Source organism: Scardinius erythrophthalmus, assembly GCF_964197995.2.
Source record: "Scardinius erythrophthalmus genome assembly, chromosome: 20".
Lineage (NCBI taxonomy): Eukaryota > Metazoa > Chordata > Actinopteri > Cypriniformes > Leuciscidae > Scardinius > Scardinius erythrophthalmus.
This window is the reverse complement of record NC_138240.1, coordinates 4795140-4814017: the sequence shown is the minus strand read 5'-3', so window position 1 is coordinate 4814017 and position 18878 is coordinate 4795140. Positions and strand designations below refer to the sequence as shown.

The 18878-nt window shown below is 37.9% G+C and overlaps 1 protein-coding gene across 1 annotated transcript; it reads left to right on the top strand.

Moving 5' to 3' along the window:
• On the top strand, positions 1-16850 carry hdac6 (histone deacetylase 6). Its single transcript, XM_081348694.1, has 29 exons — positions 1-801; positions 1275-1370; positions 1645-1752; positions 3110-3195; positions 3795-3879; positions 3962-4002; positions 4094-4190; positions 4915-5012; positions 5117-5221; positions 5699-5767; positions 6209-6335; positions 6526-6591; positions 6877-6936; positions 7023-7112; positions 7193-7299; positions 7395-7462; positions 8486-8612; positions 8752-8880; positions 9014-9182; positions 9287-9489; positions 10292-10484; positions 10571-10720; positions 11990-12164; positions 12267-12640; positions 12722-12859; positions 12968-13114; positions 14855-14983; positions 15242-15328; positions 16734-16850. The coding sequence occupies exons 2-28, from the start codon at positions 1308-1310 to the stop codon at positions 15308-15310; spliced, it is 3273 nt and encodes a 1090-aa protein (XP_081204820.1). The 5' UTR covers positions 1-801; positions 1275-1307; the 3' UTR covers positions 15311-15328; positions 16734-16850.
• The last annotated feature ends 2028 nt before the right edge of the window (positions 16851-18878 follow it).

Below are 18878 nucleotides of genomic sequence, written 5' to 3'. Positions count from 1 at the left end.
AGTGCGCCTGCTCGTAGAAAAATAAGTGGGAAGAATGGCAGTTGAACTTGACTTAAAGATGAATAAGCCCTCTACGACGTGTGTTTTAACTGTTCACTAGTTCACATAGTAAAGTCCCATTCTCTATTCATTGGACCAAGTTTTGCAGGTCAATTATTCAGATGAACACATCGACGAGATCAGCATTGTCAGGATGGACCGATCACAGTCGTTTGTGTTTACTGGAAATTATAATTTTATAGACAGTGGTGTGAAAGAATTTCTATAAGCCACTTGATTTGAAATGACATGTTTTACGCTTATACGCTCAAATAAGAGTTGTAATGCTGCCAGTGAGACGTGCTGACCGTTGAATGTAACTCTACTGTCACATTCTGCTGTCTGAGTCTGAGCCTTCACGCGCCCCGTAGCGGAGGAACCGCTTTACGTCTCATAGAAAGTAGTTCTTTTAGCGACATCTGATTCTGCGCTTTTGCTGTGCAGAGTTGGGCGTGGGTTAGCCTTTAGCATCTCCAAATAAGAACATTGTGCTTTCTTTCGTATCCACCTTAATGCATATTTACCTTGCAGTTGTTTTTGCTAGGCGGTCCCCATTTTGCTACGTCCATTTTCCACTTTTATGTCCAATCCAGAGAATAACAACAGCCACGGAAACTTAAGAGAGCAAAAAGCTTAAGGCTCAAATGACTGGCAGCTCCGCCTTTTTCTTAAAATTTCAAAGTGTTTTTTTGCCAACGACATAAAAATCTGACAGCAGTTCTGTTCTTATCTTCTCATACACCTCACACATTTCTGAAAGCAGTAAGTAAAACCTGTTATGTATTCTTGTGACATCTGTCACTTTTTGACATTTGTGGAATGATTCAGAAGCAGAATGGGTGGATGATTTGATTTTGTTTTCAATTATTAATTGATTAATTATTAGTAACTTTTTTCTTTTGATTAATTTTGTGTTGTTATTATAGTAATAAAGAATAAAGTTAGTAATTAAGAATCACAAAACAAAAATGAAATCCCTTAAAATAGCCATCCGGTGATATATTTTTTTATATTTTTCATGCATAGCCACACTTAAACACAACTTTACACAGCAAATCTATGGGTAATTTATTCTGCATATACAATAAAAACAGGTGTAGCATCTGCGATGACCTCTGTTTTATTATTAAACTATTATATCTTCCATATAACTGAACTTTCTTATACATCCAGTTTACCCAAGTTAGGACTTTTGATGTAGATGTTTTGAGCACCTGTCACTAACACTTTTCAAGGTCTTTGGTGTGGATCTGTAAAATCCTCCACTGATGGATCCTGTTCCAGATTCCAAAGGTTCTACTCGTTCTCCAAGAGGAACACCAGAAACCAAAGTGAGAGAATGTTTACACTCCATTACAGTGGCGTAGCAACTTGCAAGTCAGCCTGTGGTTCATATGACACAATGTTGTGTTGCGTGTTTTAGTCAGTGTGTACATGAGTAGTTAATAATTCACAGATATTCGTGAAGTTTGCCCACTTGATTTACTCAGTGTCGTGCTTTGTTTTGCTAATTTTTGTGTGCTAGTGCTTTATTTGGATTCCTGTTTTGAGAGTGTTGGCCTCTGCTGTGTGTAATTCTCTCTAAAATACCTTTGTGCTCTTCAGAGAGAAAACAACAACCCGAACCATAAGAAGAGTCTACAGGAGGCACGGAGGAAGGGTAGAATGGACCGGAGCAAAGTGGAGGAGATGAGCGATGATCTACAAAACCTGGTAAATAAACACTTAATCACAGTCATTATCTTAGATTGTTTTCTCTTAAAACCTGTCAAAAAATGTCTGTTTGATATTTCTCAAAAAAAAAAAAAAAAAATACATATATACACAAGCTAAATATATTTTGCATGAATAAAACATTAAGATTTTTGTCATTGCAACATAATTTTTCTAACAATTTATCCTTTTTCTCCTGACCAATTCTCCCAGTTCTTGTCTTGTCATGTAGCTTAATATGTACTCAAAAGGCTAGCTTTACTGTACTTATCTACTTTAAATTACAAGTAGCTTATAGTGTGGCAAGACCATTTCAAAGTAGCTCCTCAACATTGGCAGTGATGCACGTTTATGGTGTTGTGTATGGAGTTGATTATTAAAGGAATAGTTCACCCAAAAATGAAAATTCTGTCATTAATTACTCACCCCCATGTCATTCCAATCCAAACCCGTAAGACTTTCGTTAATCTTTGGAACACAAATTGAAGATATTTTCGATGAAATCTGAGAGCTTCATTGACCGCTACTCAACTACTACTCTGACGCTTCAAAAAGTTCATAACGAGATCGTAAAACTAATGAATTGAGCAGTTTAGTCCAAATTTTCTGGAGAGACATAATCGCTTTATATGATGACCCGATATAATTTAGACTTTTATTCACGTATAAACAGAGGTGTAAAGTCGGTTCAGAAAGTAAAAGTCCTCTTCAGTATTTGTTTCAGTCACCTGGATTTGCTAATTAGCACAGTTTTTCAGCCAGGAGAGAGAACTAATTAGTGAAATCAGCTGGCTGAGTTCATGGGTGGAATACACATATGGCAGGACTTTTACTTTCTGACCCCTGGACTTTACACCTCTGCATATAAACATTCATCAGCACACACATCTGTTATGATAAACTGAAGCTCAAGCATGTTCGCTTGACGTGTGAGAACCAATGAGGTTCATTCTCGTGTTTCGCTGCACTTTTGAGCTTCTGCAAGAACCAATGATGCGATCGAGTCTCTTCAGAAACTTTGGATCTAACCGCTCAATTCATATGGATTAGTTTTACAATCTCTTTCTGAACTTTTTGAAGCGTCAAAGTGGTAGTTGGGTAGTTGTCAATGGAGGGACAGAAAGCTCTCAGATTTCATCAATAATGATTTTCTATTGTGTTCCGAAGATGAACTAAAGTCTTACGGATTTGGAATGACACAAGGGTGAGTAATTAATGACAGATTTTTTGGGAGTACTATCCCTTTCGAATTCAGTAATGTGCATGTAGTATTTTATTTTATCACTGTGGGATTGCATGCTCAGGGAGCGAGTGCTTTTGAAACAGCTGTTTTCTTTGTTCTTGCCATCTTTTTTAGGATGTGTGTGGGAAGACTAAACCAACAGGAACAGGCCTTGTCTATATAGATGCCTTCACTCACTTTCACTGCCTCTGGGATGCCAGGTGATGCTTCAGAATGGTTGAATTCGTATTGACAATAGTTTGCTTAAAAAGGAAATTCTGTCAAAATTCTGGCATCTAATTTAGAATTTTAATACAGAGAGAGTCATGCGTCAGCATGAACCAGAAGTTCAGATAGTCTTTTCTTCCCTATTTGATGTATATCCAAGTGAAACAAGAAAAATGGTAGGGTGGGACTCCCAATTGTCCATCGAGGATTCATTGGATCGTTGCATCGTTCTCATTTGCTATTGCTGTGACCTCATGTGAGTGACAGGTTGTCCCGCCCACATGTCAGTAAACATGTCATCAGCGGGAGGGAAGTTATTTTGATTAAATATTACGAGGGCATATGAACAAAACTAAATCATTTGTAATAAATACTCTAGTATTTCATAAAAAATAATTCTCCATTTTGATTTTTGACTTTAAGACTCTCCAGTGGATGCTATGAAGCAAAAGACAGAATCTTCTGGTCTTATGCATTATTGCGTCAATAAAAGCTGTACTTATTCTTGATATTTAATTTTATTTCAAATAGTTTACTTAGTATAGGATTATAAAAGTTCTTAAATAACAGCGGATTGGATGTTTTTTTGCAGTCACCCAGAGTGTCCAGCGAGAGTGAGCACTGTAATGGAGACACTGGAGACGGAGGGGGTGCTGGGACGCTGCGTACGAGTAGAGGTAGAGACACTCCTGTAGTGATATTACTTTACAATTCCTCCTGTCTTTGAGAAGTTTTAAATAGTTTAACTTTGTGTTTCAGGCCAGAGCTGTAACAGAAGACGAGCTATTACTCGTTCATACGTAAGTTTATACGCATGATTAAATAAAGATGCTGTTGGTTTTGTTTTATGATTATCTTATGTGACATGGGGAAATGTGTTGTGTATTATAGAAAGGATTATGTAGAGCTGATGAAATCCACACAGAAAATGACAGAGGATGAGCTGAAGTCTCTCTCTGATAAATACGACTCTGTCTACCTGCATCCTGTAAGTCACCCAATCACATGTCTTTTCCAGTCCTGGAATTTACTGTATGCTGATTCCAGTTCCAGTGTTTAATTGTTCATAAAAATAAAAATCATTATCCAGTACATGCACTGATATTTCTTAAAGTCAACATGAAATCAATACTGACCATATGCACCAACCAATATTGACCATAAGGGATGTTCTTAATCATGAATCTAAGTGATGAAGTGCTTTTATCAAATGATGACAAAAGCAACATGATAAAATACTTCAAAGTTTCATAAAGATGATGTTCTCATTATTAAGAGCGCAATGCGCAATAAAGCCAGAACAAGTCCCGCCTTATAAATTAAAGAGCCAATTGAGATGCTCTCAGGATAGCACTTGCGCATTGGCTGGTCCAGGCTTAAATATAAGCTCTTTTAATGCTATTTGAGCATATGAAAGAACATTTATGGGGAAGGTTATGTAAATATTTAGAAATATGTTATTTGTGTGCAAACAGTTTCAGAGAATTTCTCCATTCAAGTAGATAGGACTTGGTCTTGGCTGCCTGAAATACTTGCCTGGAGGCGTTGCATGTATGGCCACCAAGTGAACAGACTTTCCTTAAAAGGGACTTTGATAATAATAAGAATAAACTATTCTTTGGCCAAACTGATTATTTTATGGTTTCCATGCAGCATGGCGACTGTTTTATAAAACAAAATAAGAAAGAATCCATTTTTTTAAATTCCATCAGGAATTTTTCACCTGTGCCTGTCTGGCGGTGGGATCAGTTCTCCAGCTGGTGGATAAAGTGATGACATCACAGCTGCGTAACGGCTTCTCCATCAACAGGTCTTGTTGCATCTGTTCTTCTCAACAGTACTAATATCTCTTTGTTTTTTATTTTATATTGATTTATTCATTGACAGTTACTGTTTTTTTCCCTATATTCACAGGCCTCCGGGTCACCACGCTCAGGCAGATAAGATGAACGGCTACTGTATGTTTAATAATCTGGCCATAGCGGCGCGCTACGCTCAAAAACAGCATGGAGTTGAACGGTGAGTGTCTGCATTTTGCTTTAGCATCATACATTAATTAACACTTTATGGCCTGGTTTCACAGACAGGGCTAAAACCAGGATTACGCCTTAGTTGAGTTCAGTTAGGGCATTCAATTAGCTTTTATAAACATTCCTTAGAAATAAAAATATTACTGATGTGCATCTTGAGACAAAACAATGGCACTGACATATTTTAAGATATCTGCAATATAAGCAAATCTGTGCAAGTTGCTTTCAGTTAAAACATGCGTTTTAGTCTGGGACTTGATTTAAGCCTTGTCTGTGAAGCCAATATCAAAAAATGATATTGACTTAAATAAAATCAAGTCTGGTTCTGGATTATTTCCCACTGAATATTCCAAAAATGTCACATTACAGAAGTTGAATGTGTTTCAAATGCATTTTCACGTTGTCTTTAATGCAGTTTATGGTTTGAGAATCTATAACATGGATGGTTGCTTTTCCAATCATACAGAGTTCTAATTGTGGATTGGGACGTGCATCATGGACAGGGAATCCAGTATATTTTTGAAGAGGATCCCAGGTACATTTGACTGCACAAGCACATCATATTACAAATGTTCTGTATAAATAGGTGCATCTCAATTTGCGTGCTTGTGCACTATTGTAGACTTTTTTTTTTTTTTACTATAAATAAAGTGTGAGTGGTGTGTTTACACTGAAAAATCCAACTAGAAAAAGCACACTTTATATACCCAGATGATGAAATCAATTAATCGAAAAAGTGTGGAATGTTGGACACTTGATGTACTTCATGAACTCATCTGGCACAGCTTTAATTATGTAGAGGAGGGGGAGGGGCTATCAGACTCTGACAGTGAATAACATAATAACCTTATAAAATGTATACACTAAACGGATGTAAATGATGCATAGTAGGTACATCGTGTATAGTGTGTCATTTGGGATGCAACTAATGTCTGTCATTTAAAGAGCATCTAACCTCTGTCCTCTTGTGTGGCAGTGTGCTGTATTTCTCAGTGCACAGATATGAAGATGGCTCGTTCTGGCCGCATCTCAAGGAGTCTGACAGCAGCTCGGTGGGTTCAGGGGCAGGACAGGGCTACAATATCAACCTGCCCTGGAACAAGGTACACCTCAGTGTTCATGTGACACATTTCGAGAGATTAACCGATTAACAGATCATTTAAAACTAAATTACCACCTTGACTAACATTATAGTGGACTATAAATGAAAAATAAAATGCTACAGAAGTGTGGTAGAATATGGTCTTTGTAGGCTGGTGCTGAATGTGTCCTGATCTCTTTATTTAACTCCAGGTAGGGATGAAGGATGGAGATTACATCACAGCTTTCCAGCAGCTCCTCCTGCCTGTGGCGTATGAGGTACACCTTTCTTATCGGTCACCTGCACATCAGATTTAATGTTTTATCATCTAATCGTCTGATATTTAGGTCATTTAGAGATTGAGTATCAACCCTGGCCAATAATTGACAAGTGGTTGCTTCCAAAATCGTTCCAAAATATACTAACAGTGTTGTCAATGAATAAACATTTTTACATGAACATTTAAAGAAACATTATTTAAATTGGTTGTCCGTCTCCTTTGATATCAACTAACTTTATTATAAAGAAATAATATATCGAGATCTCGTGTTTGTGCTGCACAGTTTCAGCCTCAACTGGTGTTAGTGGCGGCCGGCTTTGACTCTGTGACCGGTGATCCAAAGGTGGGATGCTCAGCTTCATTCCTTTAATATCATTTTCCAAACCTCATTCAATTATGTTAATTATTTAAAACGATCTGTGTATCTAGGGTGAGATGCAAGTGAGTCCACAATGTTTCTCCATCCTGACCCATATGCTGAAAGGTGTAGCACAGGGCCGACTCGTGCTGGCTCTGGAGGTATGATCAAATTATGCCGTAAGAGAACTAAATATTCTTCTTTGTGGTTCACATCTCACACACTGTATTTAATCTGTTAGGGTGGATATAACCTCCAGTCCACAGCAGAGGGTGTTTGCGCTAGTGTGAGGTCACTGCTGGGTGACCCTTGCCCTCACCTGACCTCTCCTGGTGCTCCGAGTAAGAGGTGAGTGAACTAAGGAGCACATCTGCCTACATTTTCTTATTTTGCTCTCTGTTACGCCCTATTTGCTGTGTTTTTTTCCTGTGGTTTTATCGCAGTGCCCTGAACTCCATCTCAAAGACCATCTCTGCCTTGTATCCATTTTGGAAGAGTCTTCAGACTTTTGGTAGGAACCAAGAATTTTTATTTACAAATATACAAATCAGATCACCATATTGTGTTGGTGCACTCATGAAACATAATGAAAACTATTTATAAATATAGTACATATGAAAATTGCAGATCGTTTTTTTTACAGGAAAAAGAGTCAGTGTTGTTCCACTCAATGTTAATGACTTGAAACAGTCCACGAGTAATGGAAAAAAGTCTCCCAGTTCGTTTAACTTTAATGTGAGATCAAATATTCACTTAAGGGTTCAAATCTGGACTCTGACCAGGCCAAAACATGAGCCTGATGGACTTGTTCTTGGTTGTCTTTGCAATTTGGGCAGGATCATTGCCTTGTTGAAAAAAAACATCTGATCATTCCTCTTTAGATGACAACTTTTCAATTGTAGGAAGCAAGCCATTCTGCAATATTCCCTGTACTCTGAAGCGTTTATAAAACATCACAGTGAAATAGCTCACCAATACAGCAGTTAAAAAGGCTCCCCACACAATGACACCTCTTCCTCCATGCTTCACTGTGGTAGAGATGCATTTATTATATTTCTCACCAGATTTTTGGAGCATCACCATGCAACTCGTGTTTCATTGTGATTCATCACTCCACACACAACTCTGCTTAACCACTCTGAATCAAACTTCCCATATTCTGCCAAAAACTTAATTCTGTCTTTGATGTTTTTCTGAGACAGCAATGTCTTTTTAAGTAGTGCATTTTCTAAAATGTAGCTAATTTTCTGTCCAAACATTTGTCCTGACCAAAGCCCATTTTTTTGCCCATATATCAATTATTAAATTATTGGAAACAGCATGGAAATGCATTGGTCATTGAGATTACATTGGGACATTATATTATCCTGTCATCTTCAGATAAAAAGAAAGCGTTCCTCTGCAAACCAGTAAACACTACCCAACATCACATTTGCACAAGCATTTAAACTGCCAGTCATTTGGTACAGTTGGCACCTTGGTGAAAGATTTGTGTGTTTTCTTAGCTCTTGAATGTATGTTTGATGACCTTTAGAGGGGGGTCCTCTGTCCGATGTCCCTCCCCTGCGCGCTCCAGTATGTGCAGAAGTGAAGGTTTCCTCTCCGATCACTGGGCTAGTTTATGACCAGAGAATGATGCTTCATCACAACATGTGGGATGGGTGAGAGTGACTGCTGCTTAATAACAGAAACACCACAATATCCCCGTGACACAGCTGAAAAATTACAATTTTCTCACTTGTGTGTGTTTTGATTATTTGGTTGTGCATAAATAAGATGAGGATGTATTGATTCCTACAGTCATCATCCAGAGCTCCCTCAGAGAATTTCACGGATCTTTTCCCGACATGAGGAGTTGGGCCTGCTGTCCCGTTGCCATCGGATACCAGCTCGCTTGGCAACAGAAGAGGAGCTGGCGCTCTGTCACAGGTGAAATGCATTCAGATGAGTAAATAAATAACGATTACATTAATGTATGCAGTTACATACAAATCTGTATTAGTAAAACTAATGCAACATTGCATTCGATTTAATTCATGTCTGTTTATCTCTCTTGTGCTAGTTCTGTTCACATAAGCACTATTAAGAGTACGGAGCACATGAAACCCAGAGATCTGCACCGACTGGGGAACGATTACAACTCCATCTTCATCAATAATGAGAGCTACACCTGTGCCCTGATGGCCGCTGGCTCATGCTTTAACTCCGTACAGGCCATACTCACCGGCCAGGTCTGTCTTTTTGTGTCTTTTACATGTCTCAGTATAAAGTATACTAGAACATTACTGCTTGAATTTGCTCCCAGGTGTCCTCAATTGTTTGTTTGGTCCGGTAGGTGAGAAACAGCGTGGCCATAGTCCGTCCTCCCGGTCATCATGCAGAGAAAGACAAAGCTTGTGGTTTCTGTTTCTTTAATACAGCCGCTTTGACCGCACGCTATGCCCAGAGCATCACACACAAATCCCTGCGTGTCCTCATCCTCGATTGGGATGTTCATCATGGAAACGGCACACAGCACATCTTTGAGGAGGATGACAGGTTTGTCCAGTCCCTCTATAATCTCATATTAGTACATATAGTGGTCTGGATCAGTGCTGTTATTGTTAACTAAAACAATCAAAAATTATTTTTGTTCATTTAAATAAATCTGAAATAATATAAGATATAAATTAGATGAAACTTAAAATTTAAGTTGAAGTATTAAAATGACTAAAATTGAAATATAATTTAAAGCTAAATAGAAATAGAAAAACACTATTAAATGACAAAAGTACATTTAAATTAAACACAATTAAAATGAAAAATATAAAAAATAAAAGTTTATTCAAAATATGAATATATACTTTAATATTATATAAATAATACTAAAATAACATTGGTATGTATTCCAAAGTCAGGTGTCCATAAGAAGTCCATTTATAATTTAAGATGTTCCTTTCACCAATAAAGTAGTATTTTAGTTTGCATGAGAATTTTTCTCTGTATTTGCTAATGTAACTAGGAGACTTCTGTATGCAAATGACCTTGTGTTTGATTGGCCAACCTCTTTGCATTTTTATAAGTAACAACTTCTTGGTCCAATATAGTGTTTAGCTGCGCCATCTTTCAATAACAGCCTGTTTGCAAAGTAGCATTACATTGTGACCTCATGAACATTTAGAAATGGCAAAAAGGGCTCATTTGTTTTATAAAATAGTCTGGGTGAATAGACAAGGGTAATGGATCCTCTTAATGTTGTCATTTGATCTATAAATAAATATATATTTGTTTAGATCAGTCGCATAAGCATTGGTCAGATTGCAGACCTTTGTTTTTAACCAATGTCTTTCACTTTTTCCAGCGTCCTGTACATTTCTCTGCATCGTTATGAAGACGGGACGTTTTTCCCCAACTCGGAGGATGCTAACTATAATAAGGTGGGGCAAGGGAAAGGCAGAGGATACAATGTCAACATCCCCTGGAATGGAGGAAAGATGGGAGACCCAGAATACATGGCAGCTTTCCATCACTTAGTTATGCCAATAGCCAGAGAGGTAAAATATGCTCATTTTTACCTGATGACCAAAGCATGCGTTGTTTGGTGTTAAATGCTAAGTGAGTGGTGTTGTCTGTGTTCTAGTTTGCCCCAGAGCTGGTGCTGGTGTCTGCTGGGTTTGATGCGGCACGGGGTGATCCGTTAGGAGGGTATCAGGTGACCCCCGAGGGCTATGCCCACTTCACCCATCAGTTGATGGGTCTGGCAGCAGGAAGAGTGCTAGTCATACTGGAGGTGGGTTATATTCACTCACACATTCACTGTTTACACTTTCTACTACTGAGTTTTTCAGTGGCCAATGCTGATGTCAATATCTAGAGAACATGGTGCCTGATGGTAGCCATACTTTCTTTATAATACAAATTAGTTGATATCATGTTAAAATGTTTATTCACTGACAACACTTAGTAGATTTTGGAACTTGTACAAAACGATTTTGGAACCAACCACATCAATTATTGGCCAGGGTTAATACCCAATCTCAAAATGACCAAAATGAGATCAGATGATTAATTGACCTATCATATATAATTAATACTTAATCAATCAGTATGGATGCATTAAATTGAATCAAAAGTGACAGTAAAGACATTTGCAATGTCTGCAAGCCACAATTTCAAATAGAATGCTGTTTCTATTCATCAAATAATCCTGAAAAAAGTGCATCACGGTTTCCACAAAAATATTAAGCAGCGTTATTTTCAGCAGCTAAGTGATATCTGTAATAATATTGATAATAATAATAAATGTTTCTTGAGCAGCAAATCAGCATATTAGAATGTTTTCTGAAGGATCATGTGACACTGAAGACTGGAGCAATGATGCTGATTCAGATTTGCATCAGAGGAATAAATTAAATCTTAAAATACACAAAACACTTATTTTAAATTGTAATAATATTTCACAATATTACAGTTTTTACTCTATTTTTGATCAAATAAATGCAACCTTGGTACGAATAAGAAACTTCTTACTAAAACATTAAAAAGTTGGCTCCAAACTGTTGAACAGTAATGTATGTCCTACACACTGGTTAAAGGAGAACTCCGGTCAATTTTAACATTGAGCTCATTTTTTTGTACATTTGGAGTGCTGTCAATACAGAGAACAACGACAAAAATCGGTGTTGCCTACACCGTGTTATCCTCTTTTTAAAATTTGCACCCTGTTGACTTCAATGGGGCAAGTACTAAACCTGCTTTTAGCCTCTTAACATCCTTGATGTGTCATTACAAGTGCACAGCAAATGTGAGTGATTCCTTCTGAGTAAACACAAGTGAATCTGCAGTAGATGTGAAAGATATGAATAAAAATGATGTTAATTCAGCTAGCGCACATACCTGTATTTTCTGTCCACAGTAGTCGATTGTCGAGTTCACGCGCGTGATAACCTATGCGTGTGAACTCGACAATCGAACTGTGGACTTCAACCGAAAACAGGAAGAAAATACAGGTATGTGCGCTGGCTGAATTAACATCATAATCTAACCCTCTTCACCATAGGGAGGATATAACCTCACCTCCATCTCTGAGTCCATGTCCATGTGCACCAGTATGTTGCTGGGAGACTCCCCTCCACTTCTAGACCATCTGCCCCCTCCCAAGACCAGCGCTGCTGTCACCATTAACAACGTCCTTCGTGCCCACGCCCCCTTCTGGAGCTCCCTGCGAATACAGAGTGAGTTTGCCTTCACATCAATATCATATCTGAAGAATTAAAAAATGTAAGAAAATTATGATTATTTTAATGCAAAATGCTTTGCTTGTTTGTTTATATCAGTTCCAGAGTCACTTCGTTTGTCTTTGCCGTCTCCTAAACCGAAAGGCAAGCGGGCATCGGCAGGCAAGGGCAAGAAATCGCCTCGCCAGCCCACCCCCGCTCAGAGTCCTGGACAGAAACCGCACAATCTTGAGCAGTCCGGCCTTGATGAGCTCACTGAGGATCTGCTTTCTCTGAATCTCAACACAAGTACCTCATCAAACACCAGCCCATCGTCAGTTGCAATTGGAGGAGCCAGACGTAAGGTGAAACCCAACCCGCAGAGGAATTCATCAGGCCAGGAGTCAGAATCACCCCTGAAACCCCCGTCAGAGAAAGGCGGAGATGGAGACGCCACACATGCAGAGATCGCAGCTGTAAAAGCAGAGACACCTGTAGGCAGTCTCAAATGTCATTAGCAGTATGCTTTGGTGACTCATAATGTATTCAGTCTTTAAACATGCTCTGTTTACCAGGACCAGTCGATCCGAGTGTCTGTGGTCACTGGAAATCCAGCTGCCATGAATGAGCAGGAGAGCTGTGGTCTGGATGCTGCTTGTGGTAACACTGTGAAGACAGTCATAGAGGTCTTCGGACAACAACCCACGGATGTGGTAAATGTGTTCATATAAGATTGCAGATAAATGTGGCTCATATATATAGAGTGGCAGAATTTCAGAATTTTCAGTCCGTCGTCTCGTTCAGTTTTACTCTGTTGCTAGGATGGCATGTATGTGGTGAACCCGTTGCCATGGTGCCCACACTTGGAGTCAGTGCGACCGGTGCCTGCAGGTGGCATTGATGTCTTCCTCCCATGTGAAGAGTGTGGAGGTGATGCTGAAAACTGGATCTGCCTCTTCTGCTACAAGGTAACAGCTAACAACGTTCAAAATCGTAACAGATTGAAGTTTAGAATGATTTAGATTTCCCACTGCTGACATTGGTGCACATTGGGTCTCATCCACTAACCGAATGTGAAATCTGCGAACATTTACACAAGGCAGAGGCTATTTGCACTAAATTAAAATAGCAACATTTACTTAGTGATAGATGCTATTTACACTATAAATAAATAGCATTATTTTCTTTGCAATAGGCTAAGTGTAAATAGTAGTTAGATGCTAGTGGCAGATACTATTTGCACCTCAGTGTTGTTGTACATTAAATGGTATGCGATAATAACATAGTATAAATGATTATATTTAGTAAAATTATGAAATAGATGCCGCCTTATTGGGACAATAAAGCCCTCCCTATACCTACTCCTAACCCTAACCAGTAAACTCTTTATTATTAAACACACGTTAGGCACTTTATTTCCACTTTTCGAATATTTTCTACATTTTTATGGAAAATAAATGCTTTATTTTATAGGCGGATTCGAACTCAGGTCGATTTGCTTTAAAGCTTTCTGCCACTCGCCTTACCCCTTCACTATTGGTACTGTTGACAATCTAGCGTCTTCCGAAATTTTGTCTGGCCCAACCAGGAGTCAGTGGACGGAGTTAGTGTAAATAGCCTCTGCCAACAAGAGAAAACAACTCGGCTGTTTGCACTTAGCGTAAATAGACACATTTCTAATAGAACGTAGGAACATTGGAAAGCACATGTACGCAAAAAACACATAGTCTGTGACATAACTTATTTAATAAAATTTTCTACATAGTAGGGCTGTCACTTTTGAGAAAAATCAAATTCGAACGGATATCGAATATCAAACAATGTATTCGAATATATTTTAAGATCTACGAGTAAAATGAAGTTAACGAACAACCTTGATCCATCAGGAAACGCCACATGGCACTGAATTTAATTGCGCTTCATGAAGAGTTTTTCTTTTGTGTGAAAAAGCCGTTCGCCGGAGATGTGTTAAAAGATAGCGGAGTGCATTCATGATTATTAGGCTACCGGTAATAATCCTCCTGGCGCCGGGTCTGAGTGAGTAATGTACTCTCTTACCTTTGGCCTTTGGCGATCTGACACGCGTCCCATTTTCTCAAATCTCTACATTCATTTAAGACTTTATTTAAATAATTTAAGACTGCTCTTATGGGGACACTCGACAAAACGGACATTTGGCATAATTTGAGTGTTGTGGTTTGTTCAAGCCCGAAAGAGAACTTTGATACTGACACGCGTCTTTTCTGTGGGTCGTGTGTGTGTGTAATAGGCAGGAATTACAGCACGGTCTCTTTAGTCTTGTTGTTATCTTCCATTTTCAAAACAAGCTGGCTATTATTCGCTCGATTTGGTCATGGGCCTACGCTACAATACGTTTAGAGCGGCCGCTACTGGATGAGATGGCAAACAATAAAATAAAAAGCGAACTGTATAATCATAGACTGTAAAAAATGCTTAAAACATGGCACTTTTAAAATCGGATAGTTCGATTTCGGATATTTCACGTCATGTTCGAATGCATATTCGAATATCAAATAAAAAGTGACATCCCTACTACATAGTTCATCTTAAATGTCATCACATGTAGCAAAAGAGTAAGATAAAAAAATTAGCATTATAGCTTGAGGTTCCTCTGCATAAAGACACTGCACAAGCACTCGGCAAAGTATGCTTTTATTTTATTTGAGTTTTTTCCCTCTTTTTTTCAGGTGCTCTGCGGGCGTTATGTGAACCAGCACATGGTGACCCACGGGCAGGTGTCGGGTCACCCTCTGGTGCTGAGCTTCGCTGATCTGTCTGTCTGGTGCTACGCTTGTGAGTCATACATCCACAACAAGGTAGGTGCCGCCCAGATCACGGGCCTGTAATCTGCTGTTAAGATGAATGGCAACATTAGTGTTGATCTGCAACATGAGTAAATGATGTACTTCATAAGATTGATATGTGTATTTCATGTATCTATTCTGACATTACTGCTACTTGACTCTACGTGACTGTATGTTTTCCAAAGAAGGGATGGATTTAGAAAAACAGCACATTTTTAATACACATGCACAAACAGCTGTGTGACTGTCTGTCTGTATCTGCACTCACAGGTGCTCCATGAAGCCAAAAACGCTGCTCACCTCGTGAAGTTTGGAGAGGAGATTTCTCCTCTCAGCTAAACCAACAGAGAGAAGGAAGTGTGTGTGTGTGTGTGTGTGTATGTTTGCGTGTTGTGTGTGTTGTTTGCATACATATAAATGCAGTGAAAATAACACCAAACTGAGCTGCAGTGGAAGCAAGTTTTTTCAGTTCATCTGTCTTTCTTCCTTACATGTGTCTTAAACGTATTTCATAGATTATCATTGTACCAATTATGAGGTTTATCTGCCAAAAAATACATTTTTTATTAATAGAATTTGTTTCATGTTAAAGAAAATCAGTTTTTAAAAGGTGCACTCTCTGCAAATTGATATAGTATTTTTTTAAGTTATTGCAGAAGCACGGTACCAGCTGTAGTATTAGTGTTTCAAATGTTTTCAATGCACAGCCAACAGTGTTTGCACTGCACTGTTGTGAAGCATTCCTGTTTTCATTGTATCACTATAGGCCAAGACATTCAAACTGTGGAAATTACAAAACAACCTTAAGCTTAAAGCAATAAAAAGTGCAATATTTCCCAAAACAGTGTCGGAAGACTATGTAACCAAGATATTTTGTGTTTTTGTATATATCTCGTTGTTATTTTTTTTTTTGCACAAGTGTAGTGAGACAAACGTTTGGAAACTCTCACTTTGTAACCGTTGGTAAATGTTGCAATCTAAATAAAACCTGTATGTTCCTTGTTCTTAAAAGCCAGTTCTTTCTATGGTCGCATTTGTGATAAGATAAAAAGCATAAGACCTGCCAAAAACATGTTCAGTGCATTTCTTCCCAAAACAAAAATAAATAAAAAAGATAAATATTTTTTGCATTTTCATGACAATTAATGACAATTATCCCTTAATTTTCATTATCATAATGTACAAAAAAACACAATATGTATTATATTATTATTAGTATTATATATATATGACATTAATATTTTTCTGCATTATACAATCTCTTAAATCTTATCAATGTTATTATATACTATGTGTATATATATATATATATATATATATATATATATATGTGTATGTGTGTGTCTATATATGTATGTGTATGTGTGTGTATATATATATACAGTATATATACAGTATATATAGTGTATATAAATATATATATATATATATATATATATATACACATACATACATACATACATACATGCATACATACATATATAGCATAGGCTGTCAGTGAACCTGCTAAATGATGCACAGATGAGCTTCTTCCTTTGACCATTCAAACCTCTATTTCTCTGCTGCTGTCTTTCTGTGTTATTTATCTTTCGCTCATCTGAAATGCATCACTTCTGCACCATGTATTATTCTCTCACTTCCTCTTTCATCTCTGCATGGAATGTAATGCTTTTAGAATCAATGAGCTGTAACTCTTTTCTCATTGTGTGTGCATCATTGGATTGCATTGCTATTGCGTGTGTGTATTTGTGTGTACACGCAGAGACCCTCCCCCCAATCAGAATGGCCCTGCGCTCCCCCTCCCCTCTCCCACTCTCTTCTCCCTCCATATGTGCGAGGAAGATGGTTGCAGCCAGCGTGGGCCTGTTTTTAATGTCGCACATCCTGCCGTGATCCTACCGGGACCAAGAGGAGGAGAACAATCCCTCCATTCAGGTCAATTTCTCTCTTTCACTCACTCCCACGCTTTTACATGATGCTGCTCTCCAGTAATTAAATTTGAATGTGATTTTGTCACCCAGCTCCTGTTTTTGGAGGAAGAGACCTGGAATCAGCCAGAGCAGAGAGGTGAATCACCCTTCATCCATCTATTTTACATCGTTTACCATGTTGAGATCAGGTTTTGTGCTCGTTTTCCTGTAGGCATTCGCTTTCTTAGATGTTCTCCCCTGCAGCATGTCCCTTTTTATCATTTGGCAATGCTTTGTGATATTTTAGGGTTAAAATTACTGTGGTTGTACTTCGTACCATGGTAACACCATGTTTTTTATGGACATGCTCCGGAATTCTTTGAAGTGTAATGTAAATGAATATGATGCACTTACAAAAAAGTATAAATGGTATTACCACAGAGTACTATATTGAAACGGTAACGCTTTACAATAAGGTTCAATTATAGTTAACTGCATTAGTTAACATAAACTAAGAAGTCTAAAACATTTATTTATCTTAGTTAATTGTAATTTCAACATTTACTTATACATTATTAATATATGGTAATATTATTTAATGGACCTCAGCTAACAATTAACAGTTGTATTTTTATTAACATTAACAAAGAATAATAAGTTCTGTAACAAAAGATTTGCTCTTTGTTTGTTAACTTTAGTTAATGCATTTACTACCATTAACTAATACAGAAGTACCTTATTGTAAAGTGTTACCAGAACCATATTATTATCATATGATACAATCATTGTACCATGGGTACAGCTTTCAAAGGGTAACATTTCAAATAATAATGAGTAAAATCTGATTTTGTATGATAAAAAAAAAAAAAAAAACTCAGGACCAACCAACATCAGGACCTTCAAAATCAAATATGGTTACAAGGGGAAAATCTAAATTTTCTAAACTCTTAAAGACCCATTGAGTAAAATTTATTTACTCTCTCTCATGTCGTCTCAAACCTGTATGAATAACTTTCTTCTGTGAAACACAAAAGATGATATTTTGAAGAATGTTGGTAAACCAAACTGCATCGGTTCCCTTTGACTTACATTGTATGGACAATGTGATGGATTTTAATTAATCAACTAGCATTTGTTTTTCTTGCAGGAACGACATTCATATGCTTTTAAATGTGTCCAAACTCTTTGGGGAAAATTTGTGACTTTGAGTGTGTGTGTATAAATAACAATTAGGGAAGTGAAACTAGACAGATTACTAGTTCTCAAACCTTGTGATAAGTAATCACAAAATCAGAGTTTGCTTGTTTGCAGTTTGCAGAGTGACAGAGGAAAAAGGTTGGGGCTTTTGAACCAATTGAACCAATCATATTGAAGGTGACATGTTAGTCTTATTTGTTTTCTCGATTCTATAAAAACTGTTGTATCCGTATTTTCTGGTGGGATTCTCAATGGAATTTGTCTGAGATCCTCCGGCCTTGCTTTTTGGGAGAGATTCCCTGAGAACTGCTCGGGAAGCATTTAAAGGACATTTGCAGGTCTGTTTGTCGATTTATTCCTGCGCAGGAAGCTAGTTTAGGAAGGAAGCTAGTTTAGGGGAACAGTGCTATTATTGAATGGGGACGTCGATTTGTAGACGAGACCCAGATAGACTAAACGTCGACAGTAGACGTTCGGGGACGTCGATTTACAGACGAGACCCAGATAGTTAGGTTTAGGGAAAAATCTACCACAACAACAAACACAATGGAAGTCAATGGGAACCAAACTGTTTTCCTACCAACATTCTTCAAAATATTTTCTTTTGTGTTTCGCAGAAGAAAGAAAGTCATACAGGTTTGGAACGACATGAGTGAGTACATGGTGAACTATCCCTTTAATATGGGTTGTTGTAGACATTAAGAATTTTTTTAAGAATGTCACTGGAGTGCATAATATGTCGATTCTTTTGTCTCATATTAAACAGAAGCGAGTATATTCGTGCCGCCGCTGTGTCCAGC